We start from the raw sequence: 22464 nt of genomic DNA on the forward strand, positions 1-22464 counted from the left end.
TAAAGGATTTAATCCAGTATTTATTCCACACTCATGATGGTTTTCTGAAATCAGAATACAAGTCATAAGAACAATCTATCAAATAATTTGCTGATAGTCTTAAATAACGCAGCACTGCATTACTGGTAATATTTCTGTCCTAGATTAAGTTTAAAAACTCAAACAGCAATCTTCATTATCAATAAAAAAAGTTTTAAATTCTTAAAAAAGGATACTATATCAAGCTGTTTCATAATTTAAGTATTCTCCATTATAAAATGCTTTGGAAGCTTAGGCTTGACTGCTCCTCTGCTCCTGCGCCCCGCCCTCGCCTGCTCCTGCGCCCCGCCCTCTCCCAATCACTCCTTAGTATAGGGCTGCTACAACGCCAGGCTTACACACTTTAATATAGTACTTTTAAAGTCTGAGAAAGAATTCAAGAGGGAGGGGGAAGCACATTGTAAAAAGGAAAGTAATAAATTTTAGGCATACTAACAGTGTCCCTTTGAGGTAGAATGCTAAAAGGACTTCTGATCAAATCTAAGCCTAATTTAAACCTCTTAAAAATTCTCTCGAACATTAACTGTGGAGAATAACAACATATTAACAAGAGCTTCCAAGGTAATATACAGTGGACAAGAATGTTAACCCTCCAACTGTTGCCTCCATGTATACTGAAAAACACATAATTCTCCTAAACAAACATCCAAGATCCATTCCCAAAGTCTTTAGCATTCTATTATGAAAAGCACAGCCATGCTAACTTCAGTACACAACCATAATCTCACACCTACAAAACAAAAATAGAATTAGTGGCAGTTTATTGCCTTATACAAATTTAACCAACATGGCAACCATGCCAAAGGAATTAAAACATTTTCCAGGACGTATGTACAGACTGTACATTTTAAAAACAAACAAAAATGCAAGAACATTCTGTGCATCATGTGTCAACTCAACAGGGTGAAAACATCAATGCGTAATGGGATTACAAAGGCACTTCCCTACACAAAAGAAAACACAGCCTACGGGGAGCTCAGAGTGCATAACTACTGCACAATCTCAACTTGGGGGGAAAAAAGCAGAATTTAATCAACATTTATAGGATTCAATGTGATCCAAGTTTACACAATCTTCACACAGTCTCATCTTTGCTTTTGTGTTCCTTTTCTTGGCTCTCTGGCTCTCCACTCTGGCTGCTCTGATGATCCTGTCTGTCTGACTGGTCCTTGCTATCATTATGCTCTCTCTTGTGGGAACGGTCTTGGCTCCTGCTGCGCTTTCTAGACTTCTCTCTGCTAGGGCTGTGTTCTCGTTTTCTCTTTTCAACACTGCCAGTTCTTCCTTGACTGCCACTTCTGCTTCTTTTATTTGCCTTCTCCTTGCTTTCGTTTTTATGTCTGCTTGACTTGTCCTTGCTCCTGCTCCTGCTCCGCTTCCCTGCGTTTCTGCTCCTGCTCCTGTGTTTCCTCTCTCTGCTCCTGCTTCTGCTGTGTTTTTTCTTGGACTCTTTTTTGTCATCTCTGTGTCGTCTGTCCTCCTTGTCTTCTTTGTGCTTCTTCTCTTCTCCATCACCCCTACTTCTCTGCTCCTTGGAGCGCTCTCTTGATCTCTCTCTGTCCCTTTCTCGGTCACTGCCTCTCTCCTTGTCATAATCTCGGTCTCGTCTTCGACCCCTCTCATTTTCTTTCTCTCTTTCCCGATCCCTGTCTCTTCTATCCCCTTTCCTATCACGACTGCGACTGCGACTTCTGTGCCTCTCCCGACTGCGGCTTCGCCTGCGATCTAAGCCCCGATCAATGCTTCGGGATCTTCGCCTTTCTTTCTCTCTCTCTTTGGCTTCCCGCTCTAGTCGTTGGCGTTCTTTCTCTCTCTCTAATTCTCTGTCAAAACTAGAAGATCCATGGCCCTCCCGGTGATGACTTCTGCTTCTTGATCTTCTTGGAGACCTCCGTGGGCTCAGTGATCTTCTTGGAGATCTAAGAAAAGGGGAAAGGAAGAAACTGTAATAATAAAGCAAACACTGGAAGGGCCGGGATACCTGCAGCTCAGTGGAACACTTACGTGGGATGTCCTTAGAACACTGGGGCTGATATTCAACCACAAATACTCCCTAGCACATAAACCAACCAAATATACTGCAAACATTTCATCAGCTTACTACACACATCAAATATAATTATTAACCTTTGGATGGTACGGCCTGTGGTAGTGCTTGCCTGGCATGCATGTGTACAATAACGTTTAGGGGGGATGACAAATTAAAGGAAAACCACATTTTCCTAAGAACTTTGTATAGGTAAATTAAAATTAATAACTGTCATTACCTGGATCGCCGTCTCTCAACATGTCTGTCTATCTCCTCAATGCCTTCCTTTCCGTCTTTCTTGATTTTCCTAGGTCGAGTTTTAATCTGCTGATCAATGTTCTTCTGGACTGGAACTGGAATTCTTGGAAACAAAGTAGAAAACCATTCCAGTTTTGTGAGAAAAGAACGAAGCATCTCTCCAATGGTCATTACACAGCCTCCACCAGCTTTGACATCTAGGTCCTATGAAACATAAGAGATACCCTACCGGTTAAAAAAAAAAAAGACACATCAACATATACATGAACACTTTAAAAAAAATTTTATACCATCTTTGGAATCAACTATAAAAAAACTAACAGAAAAATTTCAATTTGTGTATCCTAATCTGGTAATGAATGAAGAATATTTAGGCTAATTATATACATGCAGGTGAAAAAAAACCCCTGCAGCCTCTTGGGCATAAAGGGACCTGACTTACTCATTAACCAAAAATCTGGAAAAGCCCCTTATATCACTGAACTACGTGGAACAAGTGGGTTAACATGACATTTCACATACCTACACTTGAGGACACGTTTGCACACATACCTAGTGCTGAAACCTAGCTATGTAGGGACTACTTTCTGAAAATTCCTATCTAAAGGTTATCTTTTTAACAGCTGCAATATAAAATGAAGCCCTGCTAAAACTGGAAGCAATAGCAAACCAACTGCCATGAAGCAGTGAGGTTTCTAATTTAAAGTTATGTACAAAATAAATAAATGAACAAAGAATTGGAAACGCATAATCCATGATGACCATTGTCTCTGAAAAGGGTCATTACCGCATGAAGGCCTTCTTGCTATGCCCTCTCACAGCTCAGGACATGTTAGTCAGCTATTGTCAGTCCCAAACCTATAGTGCAAGCACACAAGGAAAGTGAGATTTGTTATCTAAACAGGAAAACAAGAGCTAAAGGTAAAACTGCTTGCACTCACACACATTTAAGTGTTCAGATATACAGTATTTCCAAATATAATCGCTGCAGATATCTAAAGAAGAAAACATACGTTAGCTCAAATAGAGGACCTCAGGCTTGTAAACACAGTAAAGAACAGATAAATTAGAAGCATTCAGAAACCTAAGAACAATTTTTAAAAGTGACATGCCTTTTTGAAGTGCTTTAATCTTTCTTTAGAAAAAAGCCATGTAAATAGGAGAAAAGTTTAACAATTATGATTTTACCTCAAATACTTCCTGGATCTTTTTTATTAATAAACAGCTTGGTAAATAGGCCAAAACAGGACAGGGAAATTTTTAACAACCATCTCTGGGCTTGCTTGTAACCCTAGCACTAAGGAACTGAGACAGAGGATCAGTAGTAGAGGCCTTGATTCTCAGCTAGTCTGAGGCCAACATGAGTTACGTAAGACCTTGTCTCAAAATGGTTCTCCTCTATGTCTACAGAGTGAGGTTTTTTTTTTTTTAAAGGTGGGCATATAATAAAAATGAAATTTTTATTAGATGGATATATTCATCAACCACAAAAAAGATTTTTTTGAGACATGGTCTCATTATGTAACTCTGGGTGGCCTGGAATTTACTACATAGACCAGTTTGGTCCGGAACTCAGCAATCCATCTGCCTCTGCTTCCTAGGTGCTGGGATTAAAGGTGTGCCATATTAAGGACCAAATTTTTGTTTGCACGCACAGAAGCAATTTAATTCTACTATACAAACTCTGAACTACAAATTAGTGATAAAAGTGGATGCAAGGCTAATAAAGCTCACAATTGAGTATACATTGATCCTCTAGTCTTCATTAAGTAAATTAATATGGGTAGAATTTGAATATGACTCTAATCTTTGCTCAGCTTGTTTTAAGGCTTGAGACAGTGACTAGATTAGCCAAAAAAAAAAAAAAAACAAAAACAAAAAAAAAAAAACCTCAAGTGCTAATTTTAGGCAAAGAACTGTGTTTTTCCAAGGTGTTGGGATCAAGCCCAGAGCTATGGGTATGTGACTATGAGGTCAAGTTTTACAATGTTAAGCCTGGGTCTTTAAAACACTGTGTTGTATAGTGACTGAGAAAGCTAGAAGGAGCCAGGCATAGTGGTAAATCCTGTGTGTAATCCTAGCTACTCAGGAGGCTGAAGTAGGAAGATTACAGGTTTGAGACTGACCCAAGTAACACTGAGTGTCGGGCTCAAAAGAAAAATGGAAAAGAATTATTATTTTCTTACTTGGATAGGTATAATTGTCAGGCTATTGAAGCTAGTCTTTCTAAGCCTATACTTACACGCAAATATAAATATTGCTGTTTGAAAAAGGTCATAGTAAAGCCAAGAAACCGTTCGGAGATTTAAAATGCCTACAGTTACAGTAGTGCATGTTGCCTCTCATGTCTAGCCCCTCGGAAAGCAACTATCAGCTGTAGGAGCTAGGATCAACACAATACAGAGTTAATTTGGGAGAGAAAAAGTTATCATTGAAGTTATTAAAACATACTAACTCTTAAAGCATATTAAAATAACTTAAAATTTTAACCTAACACAGAAAAGTCATCAAATCTTAGCAAATGGATAATAATCCCAAAAGTACGACTGTACAGAAACAAATGTACAGAAATTCTGAAGATATTAAACTTCCAAAAAAGAAAAGGGCAAGAGCAGAGCAATCAGAAGAAAGGCGATGATTACCCTTGCTGACATACCTCCTCATCATCAAGGAAGGACTCAAACCAGTCCCACAGGTCTGTAGGGGGTTGGGTATACCTACAATTATAACAAGAAATCTACTGAGTTTATGTGAACTAAAATATAGTATTTATTTAAATATGTAGATAAACACACACATACCTTATATACATAAATCCAAGGGCTCTGATATATGGAGAGTCTGTATGTGTTATGAGACCCATCACTTGCTTTCGAGTTAACTTCAGGGTAAATAATTTGTATAGAAGGCAAAATGCTGTAGAAACAATGCCTCCTGTTCCAACACCTCGAACCTTTAAAGGGAAACAGTTAAGAACAAATAAGCAGATACTTAATACCCACTGATTGATGCTGTTATCAACAACCATAATCTACAATTAAAAGGAGGGCATAAAAACTAATACTTTTCCTAATCTGATTCAATGGAGACCTGACTTTTGCACTTTTGAAAAGAGTCAGTATTTGGATATCTAAGGACACTTAGCTCTCCTATAAACTTAGCAGACAGAAAAACTGGAAAAAAAAATGCACGTACTTCTACTTACCCCTCCGCACATCCCCGTCTGGCCAGCAGTTTTCCTACTCCCCTTTTCCCATGGCTCAACATGCGTGACCTGAAAATAAAAAAAAGGAAGACAACAAACGTTCGGACTCTGAAACTACAGTGAGCACAGTTCCTAAGAGCAACTCCTCCCAAGTGCCGAGCCACTGTGCGGGAGCCTTCCACCATCATCCTGGACTCACACACTAAGTACAGCATCACTGGGAAAGCTGCTCAGACTCCACACCAACAAAGTTAGAGGAGTCAACAAAACCCTGGCATGCTTTCAAAGCAGACAGGTCACTTTTACAGTAAAGTTAAATACATATTACAAAAAATATGAAGTTTATTTCTAGGGCTCTGGAGGGGCAAGAAGGGCTTGTTTAAAGCCTGGGGTAGTGGGTGTGAAAAGGGGGTCTTACTCTGTAGCCCTGGCCAGCCTGGATCTCATTTAGATCAGGCTGGCTTGGACTATAAATCAAACCCACTTTGGGACTTTTTAATTTCTCATTTTGATCAATTAATTCCTAGTTAAATATTTTAAAGATTAAAATGATAAAGCTACAAAGATCATTCTTAAACTTAATTTTTAGCCAAACTGCAAACCCAGAGTATAAACTGTTAAAAGGTTAAGTGTGAAGTCATTAATATTTACCAAATTGAATAACAGTATCATTTTTATTAAAGGGAACACCCTATGAAAACAGCTTTTACCCCCAAATAGCAAAAAGCTTGATACTAGAGATAAGTGAAAAATATTAGACCTGTTTTTGTTTCTTAAATAAACCCTGCTCTTTATTTCTGCCCACACACGGCAATACTTTATACTTTTTTTTTTTAGTGGCTTTAGACAAGCAAAACAACCAACCAACCAACCATTTCAATTGAAAACAATACTGTTTTGCTCACCTTATGGAGTTTTTTCCTGTTCCCAACAAACAGACTAAGTCACATCCCACCCAGCCCCCAGTGCTGGATGGAGACTGAACCTAGGGTCTCATCTACGTTGGATACGTGCTGAACCGACTTGCCACTGAACCACAACCGGCTTCTATTCCTTAAAGGGTACCCAAAAGAGGGCATACCATGTTAAACTGGAAGCCTATACATTTCAAAGACTATTTGATCCAAAGAAACTTCCTAGCAAGTTTTCAGTCACATTTCACTTTTAATTACATGTATGTGTGGGTCTGTGGAGCCCCGAGGGTCTGGTGGTTTTTAGCTGCCTGATGTGGATGGTGGAACCTGAACTTAGGTTCTCCGCAAAGGCAAAAAATGCTTAGTCCATGGGGCATCTCCCACCCCCCCATTTTAGTTTTAAAAATGAATTTAAACATACTTTCTAATATAATAAGTTTTTCAGAATACATTTGAAATTAAGTTGAAATATTAGTCTCTATTTTAAAACAACCTGTCACAAAGGTACAGGGACCCAAATTTTCAAAGTTAACTGCATCCACAATCATCACTCACCATGCTGCATCCACACTGAAAAGGCCTTACCTTTTAAAAGCTAGTTTAAAAAAACTACTTCATAGTATTAGTTACACCTACTTAATAGCTTTTGTAAAAGAACACCAAGAGTACGTGTATATTTTATATATACAAAGTTAAAAGGTTTGTCTATAAAAAGCAATTAGTACCTCAAAAATCTCTCATTAACCTGAACAAGTGGCTGGGAGAAAAGTAGGTAAAATATACAGAATCTCTTTTCGTTAACATCTCCACGTGTATGTCAAGACAAGAAAAATTGGATGTGTTTTACTTTACATGCTCTAGCGAAAATGCTTGAAGACATGAAGACTATTAATACTCATTAAAATATAAATTAACCTCGGAGGCCTGGAAGGTTATTTTTTAAACTACCTAATTTGTAGGGAAGTGGAGACTCTAGTTAGTGAGACCAAAATCAATGGCCCAACACCAAACCGGTAAAAATAAACCTAATTAGCCATTCATTTAACCAGGGAAATGCATTTATTGGCGATTGAGCATGATTAATAGTGCATACCTCTACCTGCGACCCTGGGCTGCTCCGAGCCTCGCTGCAAGACTGAGTCAATCCTGCTAACGAAACAAGAACTGAGACAAGAGTGCAGTGAGGAGGCGCCAGGTGAGCTCCCCAGCACAGCCAAGCCAGCACCGACCCTGCCGCAGAAAGAAGCCCAGGGCCCAGAGCATTCTAATTATGCCCAACGCACAGGTGGCTGACACCTTCGACTCCTGACTTCCTGCTGGGAAAAATTTCCAGGCCTTCTGTACACCTCTTTTGCCCTGGCACTCCACGCCACCCTCAACCCTCCCGGCCCACCCGACACACTCACTGGCCAATTTCTGTCGGGATTGGAGAGCTTAACGAAGAGCACGAGGCCGACATTGAAGTAATTACTTCAGTAATTCCGCTGGCCCGGGGGGCAGCGGCAGAAGCACCGAGTTAGTGCTTAGTCGACACAGGTAAAAAGGAGTCATTTTTTTAAAAAATGGTGAACTTGGACAGGCTTCTGGTATTACTTTTCTCCTCTCCCCTAGAGTTCTTGCCCAACAGCTCCCTAGGGATAGGCAGGAGGTTGGGGTAGGTTAAAGATCGATTGTGGCGGGCTCGCCCGGCTATTAAAACAAAACAAAAAAAACAAAACCTGAAAAGGAAAAAAAGAGGGCGGCCCTAGCCCGACCCGTCCCAAACCAGCCCCAAGCTTCACTTCTCCCTCCGCCAACTTTCCCCCTCCCCCAAATCCGCGGGTCTCAGGAGGGAGGGAAAGGGGGTGCATCCACGGTATCCGACACCCCGCTCTGGCGAACTTACCCCCGACACGCGGCCTAGAGGATGCGTACCTTAAAGTAGATCTCGTCCACCACCTCGTGGTAGGTCTTGAGCTCGTAGAGCTGCACTTTGAAGTAAGGCGACGACAGGATGTTGGTGAGGATCATGGGGTTGAGGTTCATGGTCTTCTCGTTGCCCCACAGCGGCAGCACATTGCCCTGCTTGCCCGACACCGCCGGCTTGGTGGCGCCGCCGCCGCCGCCACATTGCTGCTGCTGCTGGGTCACGGCCGCGGCCGCCTGGTGCTGCGGTTGCGAGTTGCCGGTCAGCGCGGGGCTGTTGTTGGCCATGGTGCCGCGGCAGGAAGGAAGGAGGGCGGGCGGGAGGAGGGAGGCCAAGCTCGATCGCGCTCTTCGGGACAACGGTCCCGGACCTACTCCATGGAAGGCCGTCGGGGCAAGGAGCCCGCCGCGTTGTGCCCCAGCCGAGCGGGAAACTGCAACTGGGACGCCGACACACGGGAGCCCGGGCCCGAGACGGACGCCAAAAACGAGGCGGGGAGAACTCCGGACGCAAAGCAGAACGGGCAGCAGAGGAGCTCGATCTCTTCCGCCAACTGCCCCTGGGAACAAGATGGCGGGGCCAGCGGAAGTGACGCCATACGCCCGGGCGTTCGAGCTAAGGCCGTGGCCAATCAGAGCCGCCCGTGTGTGCAGGCTATTCCTCTTCCTGGTTGCGCGAGGTCGTTGCGTGTTGGCTCGGCTCCGGTGGTCTGTGTGCCGGGCTGGTGGCTTCCTCCTGGGACTTTGGCCCAGGGGGAAGGGGGTCTGGACACAGTTGCTATGTTTTAGAGTTTGCATCCGTTGCTTGATTTTTCTCGAGGCAGGAAGAGGGTCTCGTGACACTTGTGTTCTGGACGGATGCGTGACTGCTCCTGCGGAGCGGTCGAAGTCTCATGAGTTAATTTTGTTAGATTCTCCAGAAAGGACTAGAGTCAGGGAATTGACTCCGATAGAGTCCTTGAGGCTTTCGCAGAGGTAATAGTGTCCTACCGGAAGTCGTAGACGGCCCCAAATTTTTTTTCTCCTAAGATTAGGATAATATTTTAACTGGGTTGTGAGCTTTAAAGAAAGTACTCTCAACTGGGTGTGGTGGCGCCCGCTTTATTTCCAGTGCTGGGGAGGAAGGGGCAGACGGGTCTGTGATTCTGAAGCCAAGTTCCATAGACATCCAATCTCAAAATAACAAAAAACATAAAATCTGCTACCCTACGTGGAGTGCTTCCATTGACTCACCTTTTTTTTTTTTTTTTTTTTTTTTTTAATTTTCAATTAGGGTCTCACACTATAGCTGAGGCTAGCATGTAGCTCAGGCTGGCCTCAAACACAAGACAATCTTTACGCCACAGCCTTCGAGATACTGGGATTTTGGGTCCTGAGCTACCACATGTAGTGAGATGCTAGTTCTATGGTACCGCTGCACTGGGCTAGGCCTTAGAAAAGGGAGTGAGGAATGGAGATGGAGAAAAGGTGGGAAAGTAATCAGGGTATCTGTTCTCAAAGGTACTAATAATTTAAGATTAATAGTGTTTGAGAGTTAAGAGGCTGCTGGAGCCTTTGACCATCATCTACTATTTACCATCTAATAAGCCTGATTTGAGCAAAGAATGGCTTAAGCATAGAAAGCAAAATCAGGCTTAGAGATGGAAAATAGCACAGTTGGCAAGAAGCTGGGAGCTGTGCTTCGTGGGGAGTAGTGGCAATAAAATGTCTGTAATGTGTGGATGAAACATTAGGAACTTAATGCTTACCAAAGGCTACCCCACATCCTTATAGTGTGTGTGTATTTAAATCAGGCTAGGTTGGTTTTGATGGCTACGTCTGAAAGGAAATTTACATTCCAGAGACTGAGGCAGAACAATCAAGAGGCCAAGACTAGACTGGTATAATAATCTGACTTAAAAAAAAATCAGGCTATTGGTGTAGTTTAATGGTAGACGAGGTGCCTAGCTAGCATGGGCAACGTTGGTTTAATCCCAACAGAAACGTGTTTTCCTGTGCTCATTCATGGATATGAGCATTAGGGGCTGAGGATGTTCCTCAAAGGTAGAGACTTCATTAGCAAGCAAGAGTTTCAGCCCTATCACTGGAAAAAAGAAAAATAGTTCATATGCATAATTTTAAATATGACCTTGACGTCTACTTTGTATTGCTTGCATTATTTCTGGCTTCAGTCCATTCTTCAGCAATGGCCAGAATAATTCCATTAGTGCTCCTCTGCTCCTGAATGCCATGAGGTGAGCAGCCTGCCGTGCGAATCGCCAAACTCCAATCGTTGGTCGCATACTGTCGTCCTTTCCTGGAAACTTTTGGGTTCGGAAGTTTCCGAGCAGATCTTAGTTTCAGCAGCACATACAGAGACTGAAACGGGAGACTGAGGGGGGGGGGGGGGCACTGGGGGGGGGAGGGATGGGCAATGAGTAGAAACCAGTTCACCCTGATGCTGACTCCTGTTGATCAGTCCTCAGAGGGAAGTCAGTTCCATATGCAGTCCTGCATAGGAATCGAAAATCAGCATTTTGCAAGTGACGAAGGGCTCCTTGCTGAAGTATCCAGGTTCTTGTATCCTACCTCCAAGAATCTGACCATTGACACGTGGTTGAAATAGAAATAGAATATTAGAAAGGGCAAGCCCTTTCTCTTAATGGGAGTGGACTGGTGAGCTGAGAGAAAGTTCCCAAATTGCTCGGCCATGAGTGACTGTGACACTTTGTAGGACAATTACATACTAGCTGTCATTTTGGGGTTCTATTTGACTGACTTTTGTCACACATGCTCCTTTTGCTGTTCCCTTGGTGGGGGAGGGGAAGGGATTCCAATCTCTCTTTGCCAACTGACAGCTGCTGCTGCAAGTGTTTCTCCTCCACATTCCTTCCTTCTTCCTTCCTTCCTTTTCCTTTTCCTTTTTCCTTTTTCTTCTTCCTTCTCCTTCCTCTTTCTCCTTTTATGTTGTTTTTTCAAGGCAGGGTTTCTCTGCAGACCAGGCAGGCCTTGAACTCAGAGATGCACTTGCCCCTGCCTCCCTAGTGCTGGAGTGGAGGCGGCCCCATCACCAGCGCTCAGCTGATCTCTGCTGTTTGTAATTGAGCCATTATGTTTCTCTTGTATTTTTTGTTTAGGGTTGTAGCTGTAAGTTTGTGCCGTACCGCTTTGTGCTGCCAGCGGTTCGAATGTGTACACCCACCCAGGAGCACACTTATTTTTAAAATGCCTTGGCTACCTCAAAGGCTGGGCACTCTTAACCCTCCCCTAGTACCCGAGGCCCAATGGAGGAAGCGGCCAGTTGCCGCTTAGCCGAATTCTCTCTAGGCTGCTGTTGGCTTTATCTCCTGTAGCTCCTATGCCTCATCCTTCTCTCCCTAGTCAATGCAATTCTCCTCTGTTCCTCTCTGAGTCCCACCCTATGCCCAGCCATATACTGTTAGCGTCTTTATTGATTGATCAAAAACCAATTGGGGACAAGTATCTTCAGCCAAACGCTGAATTACAGATTCCCAACTGAATTAAAGCTTTAAAGCCAATCTCCGACATAGGGTGGGTCAGGGTCCCTTTTATAGCCCAGATTGGTCTTAAAATTGCTATGCAGTGCTGGGCATTGTGGTGCAGACTTTTGATCCTAGCACTTGGGAGGCCAAGGCAGGTGGATCTCTTACTTTGAGGCCAGCATAGTCTAAAAACTGAGTTCCAGGTTAGTCAGGGCTCTTACATAGAGAACTCTGTCCCGAAAAACCAAACCTAAAAGTAAAATTACTGGGCAGCCACGAACAACCTTGAACTCCTGATCTTCTTGCCTCTACCTCCTGAGTGTCTGGCTGATTTATTTGTTTCTCCCTTACTCCTTCCCCTCTTTCCTTTTTTCTTTGTTATTAGTGTTATATGTGCTTGGAATTTGAGGACTTTTTTTTTTTTGAGATGGAGATAAAAACAAGGGAAGGCCAACTGAAAACCCAGCAGCTGCTGGGAGGAGGGAGCCGAGGAAAAGTCATGCCTTTATGTTAAGACACAGAGGCTTGCAAGCAACTGCAGGAAGGGTATGTGGGGAGAGGGTGAGGTTAATGGGAATGAGGGGAGTCTTCAAAGAAATGGTGAGAGGGTACACAGCGCCAGGAAAGAATGTTTAGGCCTTGGCTGATACCCTGAAAGAGAAAAAAAAGTTAGGTTGCTTTTTTTTAAGTTAGAATTTGGGAAAAGCAGACTATGACGATCTTCAAACAACTTCTCTGTTACTTTTTTCTAAATGACTTTTTTTTTTTTTTTTTTTTTTTTGCATAGGGTTGGGGACAGGGTCTCACTGTGTAGATATCTGGCCTTAAACATGCTCTGTAGACTAGGATAATCTTAAATTCAGAGATCCTCTTGCTTCTGCCTCCTGAGTGCTGGGATCAAAGCCATCTGACATCATGTCCATCATGCATCTAGTTTGTTTGTTTGAGACTAGGTCTCTCTAAGTATCTATTGCTGGCCTGACATTCACAGAAACCTGCCTGCCACTGCCTTTAAGGGCATGTGTCACTAACCCTGGCTTTTTTTTTTTTAACGTGTTTTTTATTTGTTATATGTAAGTACACTGTATTTGTCTTCAGACACCCCAGAAGAGGGCATCAGATCTCATTACAGATGGTTGTGAGCCACCATGTGATTGCTGGGATTTGAACTCAGGACCTTTGGAAGAGTAGTCAGTGCTCTTAACCGCTGAGCCATCTCACCAGCCCTCCTTTTTTTTTCTTCTTCTTCTTCTTCTTTTTTTTTTAAAGTTAAGTTTATCTCCCGTGAGGATTATGAGATTTTTCATTTTGTTTCTAGACAGACTTCACCTATGCTGGTTGCCTGCACTGGCCTCCAACTCCCTGGCTGAAGGGATCTGAATGCTAGGGTCAAAGATGCCCAGCTAGGAATCTACATTCTGATGTAACACAATGTTTGGCCAAGGGCTTTTTTTTTTTTTTTTTTTTTTTTTTTTTTTTTTGCAAGGCTTCCAATCAGGTAACAGGGCCAAGGCTACAGATGGGAGTGATCTGCTCAGCAGATGGCTCAGGAATTTGTTGATACTGAATTTATTTTAAGCTGTTGTACAGAAAAAGAATATTGTGGGGTTAAAGTCTCTAATTCAGTGTTGTTGGCTGAGGATCTCTGTATGGTCAGGATATATACTGAATGATCAGCTCCGAGCTGATCCACATGCCAGTGACATCCCTGCAAATGGATCATCCTTCCATAACATCTTAGAAATTTTAGATGGGGACAACACAGAGAGAATCAAGATGCTAGCACCAGGCACTAATGCCAAAGGAATGGAATTCCACTAAGGATTCACCCAAGTTCATGCCCAGGTTCTGAGGAAGCAGTAACCTAAGTAGGATCAGTGAGGCAGAGAAGAGTTCCCAAGCAGGTGTTCTATAAAAGCACAGAATACTTAGCCTGGTGGTGGTAGCACATGCTTTTAATCCCAGCTCTCAGATTAATCCCAGAGGCAGAGGCAGAGAGGCAGAGAGGCAGAGAGGAGAGGCAGAGAGAGGCAGAGAGAGGCAGAGAGGTGAGAGGCAGAGAGGCAGAGAGGCAGAGGAGAGGCAGAGAGGCAGAAGGGCAGGGAGGCAGGGAGGTGGAGGCAGAGGCAGGAGAGAGAGAGAGAGAGAGAGACAGAGAGAGAGAGAGAGAGAGAGAGACAGAGAGAGAGAGAGACAGAGAGAGGCAGAGAGAGAGAGAGAGGGAGAGAGGCAGAGAGGCAGAGGCAGGCAGATCAGCCTGGTCTGCAAATGGAGTTCCAGGACAGCTAGGGCCATACAGAGAAACCCTGTCTTGAAAGCAAAAACAGAAGCAAAGAAAAGGGGTGGGTGGGTGGAGTCAAGAAATGACAAAGCTCCGTGACAGAGTGCTTGCCTTTCATTTCATTCATTCTCAACACAAACAAATGTCAGTTGGCTGACTGTAGCTAAGTAAAAACGCAGTTCTCATTGAACACCATGTGCACCACGAGAAGGGGAGAGAAGACACTAGTGGGCTTGTGGAGCAGCAAAATCTTTTATTATTCCCACCACATAAGCAGAGTCATTGATAGATCAGGGCCACCAGACAAGGACTTAGGAACCTCGTTTTTGCTGGCAGCTCCGAGTGTGAACCGAAGCAGCTTTATAAGCATAACCCACAAGCATCTGGGCTGAGTAACAGATACAATGTTTTACCAATCAGAACTTGGGGTTTAGGGACAACTCCATCGTTTCATCATTGTTGGCTGACATCGAATGTGAGTGTTTTTGCCCAAGCAATCAAATTCATTGTTCTTTCTGTTGTTAGGATTTGGGCATTATCTTCTGGGGAACTATTGTTGCTTAGAGAGGAGTTGGTCAGCTTAGATAAAATGGAGTCTAAAGTCAAAATTGTTGAAGACTTCCCCCACAACCCCAGGATAGCTGTAGCCATTTTGTTCCATGCCAGCCAGCTATTTCATATTGTTACTGTAATATGCCTGCCAATCATTGACACAGAAAAATAATTTAACTCAAACCAGAGTCATGCTGACCACATACTGACGGCCTTTCTGTTCAAATGGGAAGGTGTCCTGGGACTGAAGCCACAGAACCACACAGCTCTGTGGGGAAAAGGTATCCTAATGGAAGGGTATCCTGAGACTGGGAGCCCAGGAACCAGAGCTGAGAGGACACCTCCTCAGCAGAGGCACTGCAGCTCCCAGGGGAAGGTGGTATCCCCAGCTGAGCTGAGGAGCTCAGGAGCCTCAGCCTTACTCCTTCCCTTCAATTCTTCCCTTTTTCTCTTCATTGTTTTCTTGTCTTCTTCCGATGAGAGAGTCACACCAGGCAGCTAATCTCATAAAAGAGATTCGCTAGACTCCTGAGAGAAGAGGGACAAATTCAGGAGTGGCTGACTCTAACCTGGGAGGGAACAGACACAGCAGCAGTGAATTGGACAAAGCACCGTGTTTATAGAGGGGTCCTTAAGGGGTGGAGCTTTCTAGGGTGGAGATTTCCAGGGCAAGGATTGGTGGGATTTCAAGTCCTGAGCTTAGGGGAACTCTGGAATTGGTGGGTTTTCCTGTTCAGGGTTTTGTGCTCAGAGATTGGTGTGTTTCTATGGGAAGTTCAGGGATTGGTGGCTTTTGTTTAGACTTTTCACTTAAAATTAGCATAACCTGGGGAGAATCCCATTGCGAGCAGGAGATAACCTTTGTACAGTTCTGGCAGTTAGGGAGGTCTTGGGAAGGGGCTTGCTTCTGGAGCTCCTCAGGCAGGGAGGGCTCTGGCCATTTTCCTACTTTGAGGGTTTACAAAATTTACAAAGGGAGTCCACGGCAAGGAAAACCTTTCCTGCCATTTGAGTGTGTGCATATCTAACATATAACCTGTTCTGTATGTTATGAGGTTTGTTAATCTTAAGAAATTCCATGACTATAAGCTTCATGTAGGACCCATCAAATTAAAGGCCAACATGAACTTTTATGTCTAAAATGGCTTGAGGCAGGGCTGACCACTGGGCAGCAGTTGCAGCATCTGTGTATGAATGAGCTCATTGTGGTTTTTGCCATTCTAGACTTTATAAGTTGGCTTTGAGAAATAAATGTCCAGCTTACAGCTTTTAGCTGTTACCCTGGTCGATCAGTCTTTGGATATACGTTCTATTGAACACATAAGGTTTATTAACCATCCCTATCTGACTGAGATCAGCGTCTGGTGACTCCTGGACCCTAACAAAAATGGCAGTACTCAAGACAAGCTTGTTTTTTTTTTTAAATCTTCAGTGGGATATCATCATTCATTGTCTCAGTCACTGTCCTACTGCTATAAAGAGACACCAATGACCAAAGTACCTCTTGAGTTCCACTCCCTGGTGACTAAGCATTCAAATATGTGCACCTATAGGGGGCAGTATTCTCATATGGCCCCCATGGGGTTATAGCCATATCATAATGCAGAAGGCATTTAGTCCTACTTCAAAAATCACCGTAATCTTTCACAGTCTCAGTACTGTTTAAATGCCTAAAGTTCAAAGTCTCTTCTGCAACTCAAGACAATCTTTTAATAGCAACACTCCAATAAAATAAAAGATAAGATCACATACTTTTAACATACAATGGCACAGAATATATTTGAAGATTCCAGAAGGGAGAACAGAGAACATGGTGAAGAAATGTTGAACCAAAGTAAGGAGGAAAACCAGTGGGGCAAACTCAAAACTCCCATCTCCATGTCTGATGTCAAAGCCCTCTTCAGGTCACCAACTCTCTTCAGCTCTCTTTGACTGCAACACATTTTTCTCCTTTGAGCTTTCTCTATACCTGGTCTGCAACTCTCATTGGCAGGTGTCTTAGGGTTTTACTGCTGTGAAGAGACATCATATCAAGGCAAGTCTTATAAAAGATAACATTTAATTGGGGCTGGCTTACAGGTTCAGAGGTTCAGTCCATTATCACCAAGGGGAACATGGCAACATCCAGGCAGGCATGGTGCAGGAGGAGCTGAGAGTTCTACATCTTCATCTGAAGACTGCTAGTGGAAGACTGACTTCCAGGCAGCTAGGGTCTTAAACCCACGCCCAGAGTGACACACCTATTCCAACAAGGCCACACCCCCTAATAGTGACACTCTCTGGACTGAGCATATACAAACCATCACAGCAGGTATTCCATGACTGGCTTCTGCAACATTTTGGGAGTCTCCAATGCAATCCAGGCTTCGCCTTCATAGCTTTATGAAATAGTATCTCTGGGCCTTCATACAGGGACACCCCTGACATGTGCCCAGCTTCAGTGGCTTTCCTTAGTCTCAGATGGAGATTTCATTACCCTTTTCTTCTATTCTTGACTCTAAAGCCAGAACATGACTGAAGCTGCCAAGTTCTGCTGTTTGCTGGGGCTAGAATTCGGCCCCTTTTCTCAGTTAGGTGGGCAAAGGACTACAATTAAATTTGCATCAGCTTTCTGTTGTTGATGGCTTCCTCTACACTTAAGTTTTTCTTTAGTTCCTTTTTACGGGTTGGAAACTTAGCTGGTTGGGGTCTTACCCTGGGGTCATCACTCCTTTTAATCTATTTAGCATCAGGCTTTCCTTTAGACTTTTTTATCTCCTTGATCACTTAGCTCCATTACAATTCCAGGAGAAAAGGATTTCTGTGCAAACTGTACATTTTGTATGTGTTTGCTCACCTTGGTCCTTTTCGTTATAGATCTGCATAAGAGTTGTTATGAGTATAATGTGGTGAGGGGGTACCTGGTGGGCCCAGGCTAGGTATGCCCGGGTAATTATGCTACACAACAGATCTGGTATAAAGGGGGTTTACTGGGGGAAGGGAAGAGGAGTGAGGACCTGGACAGGGGTAGAGGCAGACAAGTGGGCATGTAGACACGGAAGAAAGAGGGGCAGAACCATGAGGGTATGGGGTGGGGCACTGGAACAGAGAAACAGAACTGTGGTGGCCGGCAGTCCTTTTATACTCTGCCCATACCTGGCACACCTGGCAATAGTAGATGATGATGTAAGCTGTTGCTAGGTTCCTATGAGAAGACTGGTGGAAATGCCTGCAAGCTAACAAGTGTGACCACCAATAACCACATGACACAGTTAATAAATACCAAGTTGTATTGAAATCTCCTCTGCCAAAGCCATCAAATCAAAATTCTTCAGTTTAACCTCAGGCACATCTTCAGGGCAAGAGCAACAAGCAGCCACAGTCTTTGCCAAAATATCACAAGAATGGTTTCTAGGCTACTTGTTAATATTTTCCCCTCTGAAACCTTTGGAACCAGGCCTTTGAATTTTCCATTGCTCTTCCTTGTCACCACTGTCTTCCCTGTTTCTACAAGTATGGCCCATTAATCCAAAGTCCACATCCTGTCAACAGGCAGCTGTCAGGCCGGTATTGAAACAACCTGCTCCCTGGTACTAATTTCTGACATAGTTGCTGTTCTATTGCTGTGAAGAGACAACATGACCAAGACAACTCTTATAAAGAAAGAATTTAATTGGGGGCTTATTTACAGTTTCGGAGTTTTAGTCCCTTATTATCATGCAGGGAGCATGGTGCTGGAGGAGTAGCTGAGAGCTACATACTGATCTGCAGACCAAGAGGAAGAACAGTGGGCCTCCCATGCACTTTAGAAACTTCAAAGCCCACCCCAAGTTTTCACACTCCTCCAATAAGACCACACCTCCTAATCTCTCTAATCCTTTGGGGATTAAGCATTCAAAAATATGTACCTATGGAGGCCTTTCTTATTAAAATCACCGCATTCATGTTGGGTGCAAATTTTGCTTTGAGGACGTCCATGCTTCTGCCCATAACCCCTCACCCATTGTTCTGTAAGTAAGCCTAGAGTGAACTTTGTAATTTCCCCAGAGTAAACTTTGGTGGAATTATATTTTGATTTGTCCTTTGTCCAGCAGGTAGGGTAAACATTGTTGATGTTTCCTCCCAGTTTAGGAATATTAGCAACACTTGGCAAGATGTGATAAAACCGAGGATAAGTTTGGGATGAACCATGGTGTTGTCTTGATATGAGGAATGAGACAGCCAACTGAAGCCTAATGGTGGAATGTTTGCAGAAGAAATTTTGACATGCTTTTTTGACATGTCCCCATGTGATGTGGCAGTGTGCTTTTTGCCAGTGGTGGCAGTGGCATGGGTAATGCAGAAAGTAGTGAGATATGTAACTAAGGGGAGGGGATGTTTGTTGGGGATGACAGTCTTGGGGGGGGGTGAGTGGCATGGGGTGACATGCCTACTTGATGGTAGGATTAAGCAAGGGAGTATGGAGGTGTTTTGAGAACAGCTGAAGGTCTAGAGCAGATATTACAAGCTCTGGGAGTGGTGGTGGTGGCGCTAGTGGCAGTGGTGGCAGTGGAGGTGGAGTATCAGCTAGCAGCTGCAGAGGCAGCCTGGCTGCAGTTATGTATGATAAGAGCTATCTGAGGCTTGGGTGGTGGGACATAGGGAGATGGAAGCTATGAGGGAGGAATTGCAACAAGAAAGAGACTAAGAGCTGACTTCCTTTGTTGGCCTCCAATCTATTGGATGAGTTGGATAAAAGAAGGAACAATAATGGTGCTAGCTTGACACTTCTCACAACTGGGAGACCAAAGGGTAAAGAAAACACAAATCATATCTATATTAAAGAACCCTTCTTGGTACCCCCAAACCTGGAATCCATGATGTTGACTTTCATTGACCTATGCAGATCTATTTGCAAGACCTGGGATTTGAAGACCTCCAAGAATGGTGCAGACTCTAGTCTAATGCTGCAGACAAGTTTACTTTAGTTTCAGTGTTCTTTTACATATGATTGAAACAAAGAAAGCAATGATACAAGAAGGGTCATTCAGAAAATCATGTAAATAAATGCCAGAAAGCTCACGCTGAATATTAACAGAACAGCCTTTTCCCAGAACTTTCTCAGGACAGGCCAATTTAAACACAATTCCCTGGCATATACTATAGATTTTATCTGGGAAAGCACAAAAGCAAGGCAGGAGGCCAGGGCACACTGAGGAGAGCGCTCAGCACAGCCTTTCGCCAAATTGGGCTCTATAGCTGTGTTCTGACATCCAACAAGAATATCCATGTCTTTCATATTGACTGTAAATGCTTATTGCAGGAGGCATGAAATCATGTCCAAGAACAATCCAGGGAACCAAATGCATGTGAGGGAAAAGGCCCTCTGCCTTTTAGTCTTGAGCCTCTCTCACAGCTAGCTCCCCAAGGCACTGTTCACCTGCTTCATCCTTTTGACTGAGTTCTGATACCCATGCCCGAGAGAAAGGCCAGGGAGGCAAGAAAGGAAAGAGAGAACTAGAGGCAACAGGTAATTGCCCTGGAGTCTGGCCTTGAAAGAGAAAGGGGAAACCCATACCTGAGTGTGCAGCTGTGGATCCCGCGTGCATCATGATCAAACCTGTTGCCAGGATGTGCCAGCCTGAGCTGCAATAGCAGCAAAAGCAGTTATGGATAGAACCAGTTTTTTGTTTGGACTTTCAGCCCACTCCACCAGGGGGAATTCACATATGGTACTGTGAACTTAGACAAAAACCTGTGATCAGAATAAGTCATAGGTTCCAGTAGGGAAGTGACTGCTGCTGCTTTGTTAGATAGCATAGCTGCTAATGGACTTCTCCACATTTGTGTTTATGTTGTAGGTTATTGCTGCAGTCAGGGTCAATTTGAATATTTATTCTGTTTCCCGTTTTGGTCCTGTCCTGACTTGTGTTTTATAGTAGGAGGAATTCCCCCAAATATAGCAGGTTTCCTCATAGTTGCCCAAAAGTGGATGTAAACATGTCCTGAGAATGGAGGAATGGCTTCTTTGGCTGAGCTAAATTAAATCGACATAACCTGGATTAAGATTAATTATATCTTGTCTGACAAGAACTGAAGGAATATATGCATAGTGGCTGACTTCTAATGAAGAGCACAAACTCATGGGAGACAAGCCTTTTGTGTCATTTTTTAGCTCCCAAATAACCTAGTCTCAAATCTTCTTCCCAAAGAATGTCCCTAGGAATAAATCCTCACAACAATGTCTCCTCCCTTTGTATTTCTAAGGACTTATTGTGGGCTGAGACTAGGCTGTGGGTAGAGCACTTGCCTAGCATTGCTGAGGTCCTAGGTTTGACTCCCAGCACCACAAACAAACCAAATCAAACCCCAAACTACTTGTTCAGAAGAAGGCTAACATGGAAGGCCTAAACTGTCCTTGTCCCTTAGCTGGGATCATAGCTTAGGGGAGAGTTTCTGAGGCAGGACAGAAAGATGCAGAACTGTGGGGTCACAGGAGGAAAAGCTAGGGGAAGACCTGCTTTGCCTTCCCTACTAGAAAGGGCCAGGGACCATTGAGAAAACCTAAGTTACTTACCGGGACAGTGTGTTTCCTAGAGACACCCTAATCAGGAATGGCAAAAACTATGTTTACAATCTGTTACCTTGAGTTTTCTACACTCCCCTCTCACAATAAATTCACAACTTTGCTTAGAAAAGCAAATGCTGGGGCTGGAGAGACGGCTCAGTGGTTAAGAGCACTGACTTCTAGAGGTCCTGAGTTCAAATCCCAGCAGCCACATGGTGGCTCACAACCATCTGTAATGAGATCTGATGCCCTCTTCTGGTATATCTGAAGACAGCTCCAGTGTACTTATGTATAATAAATAAACAAATAAATAAATAAATAAATAAGTAAATAAATAAATAAATCTTTAAAAAAGAAAAGAAAAGAAAAGAAAGAAAGAAAGAAAGAAAGAAAGAAAAGCAAATGCTTTAACCTTTGACCTGGTTGTCAACTACACATTTTAAGCAATGGGTAAAAAGGGCTGGGTGATGGGGGCACATCTGTTTCTTAGCAACTTTTAGAATTATAAGTTGAGAGCCACTGAAATCCTTTGTGGGTCCCTTGAGAAACCTGTATCCTCATTTGGTATGCCTTATTCTTTCTCTGAGAGTCTCTATCTATTAACCATTGTGCTTAAGATCAATATTAAAAATGTCTTTTAATAAACCCTTTAATTCTGCTTCATACTGGCTTGCCCTGCAATTCTTTTCTGTATGAAGCCCTAAATCCCAGTATTGCCTGAATGGAGATTCCTACAGAGTGCAGTGTGATAAGTGTGTCTCTCTTTGTGTGTGTATGTGTATGTGTGTGTCTGTGTGTGTGTATCTGTGTGAGTGTGTGAGTGTGAGTGTGAGTGTGTGTGTGTGTGTGTGTGTGTGTGTGTGTGTGTAGAGGAGAGAATAGAATGGAGCTGGGCCCCTACCTGGTTGCTCCTGACATCCCTACCACCCCTAAATGCTATGACAGGCTGGCTGCACAGAATTCTGATGCTAACGACCTTATTTGAGCTCAGACTTCACAGTGTTAGGGTAAAATCCTTCACAAGATCTAGAATTCTCTGGTTATGTAACTACCTTGGGGGTGGGAGTGTATCTCAAGGGTAGACTGCTCATTTAAATTGAGGTCCTGGTACAGACAAAAAGGATTCCTCCAGACTACACGACAACTTGCTTTTATGAGCAAGTGGTTAGAAACTTGGCTTTCCCATAATTCCCTGATGCTTATCAATTTGCTGTAATGATTTACAACACAATAATTACAGACAGATTGAGTATACAAATTGGGACCAGCCAAG

The 22464-nt window shown here is 43.4% G+C and overlaps 1 protein-coding gene across 6 annotated transcripts; it reads right to left on the bottom strand.

Moving 5' to 3' along the window:
- Prpf38b (PRP38 pre-mRNA processing factor 38 (yeast) domain containing B) lies at positions 1–8925 on the bottom strand. 6 transcript variants are annotated; one of them, NM_001356292.1, is made up of 7 exons: positions 8360–8925; positions 5532–5600; positions 5128–5279; positions 4983–5043; positions 3114–3184; positions 2307–2530; positions 1–1958 (listed from the first exon to the last, which is right to left on the bottom strand). In NM_001356292.1, exons 6-7 carry the CDS (start codon positions 2495–2497, stop codon positions 1115–1117), a joined length of 1035 nt encoding a protein of 344 aa, NP_001343221.1. In that variant the 5' UTR covers positions 2498–2530; positions 3114–3184; positions 4983–5043; positions 5128–5279; positions 5532–5600; positions 8360–8925; the 3' UTR covers positions 1–1114. The 6 variants fall into 6 exon arrangements, with proteins under 6 accessions (NP_001343221.1, NP_080121.1, XP_030108621.1 ...); XM_030252761.1 differs by having other exon boundaries at positions 3–1958; positions 5522–5600; positions 8360–8916; XM_006501914.2 differs by lacking the exon at positions 3114–3184 and adding an exon at positions 7539–7591 and having other exon boundaries at positions 3–1958; positions 8360–8912.
- Positions 8926–22464: the final 13539 nt, after the last annotated feature.

The sequence above is a fragment of the Mus musculus genome, chromosome 3, assembly GCF_000001635.26.
Source record: "Mus musculus strain C57BL/6J chromosome 3, GRCm38.p6 C57BL/6J".
In the NCBI taxonomy this organism is placed as follows: domain Eukaryota; kingdom Metazoa; phylum Chordata; class Mammalia; order Rodentia; family Muridae; genus Mus; species Mus musculus.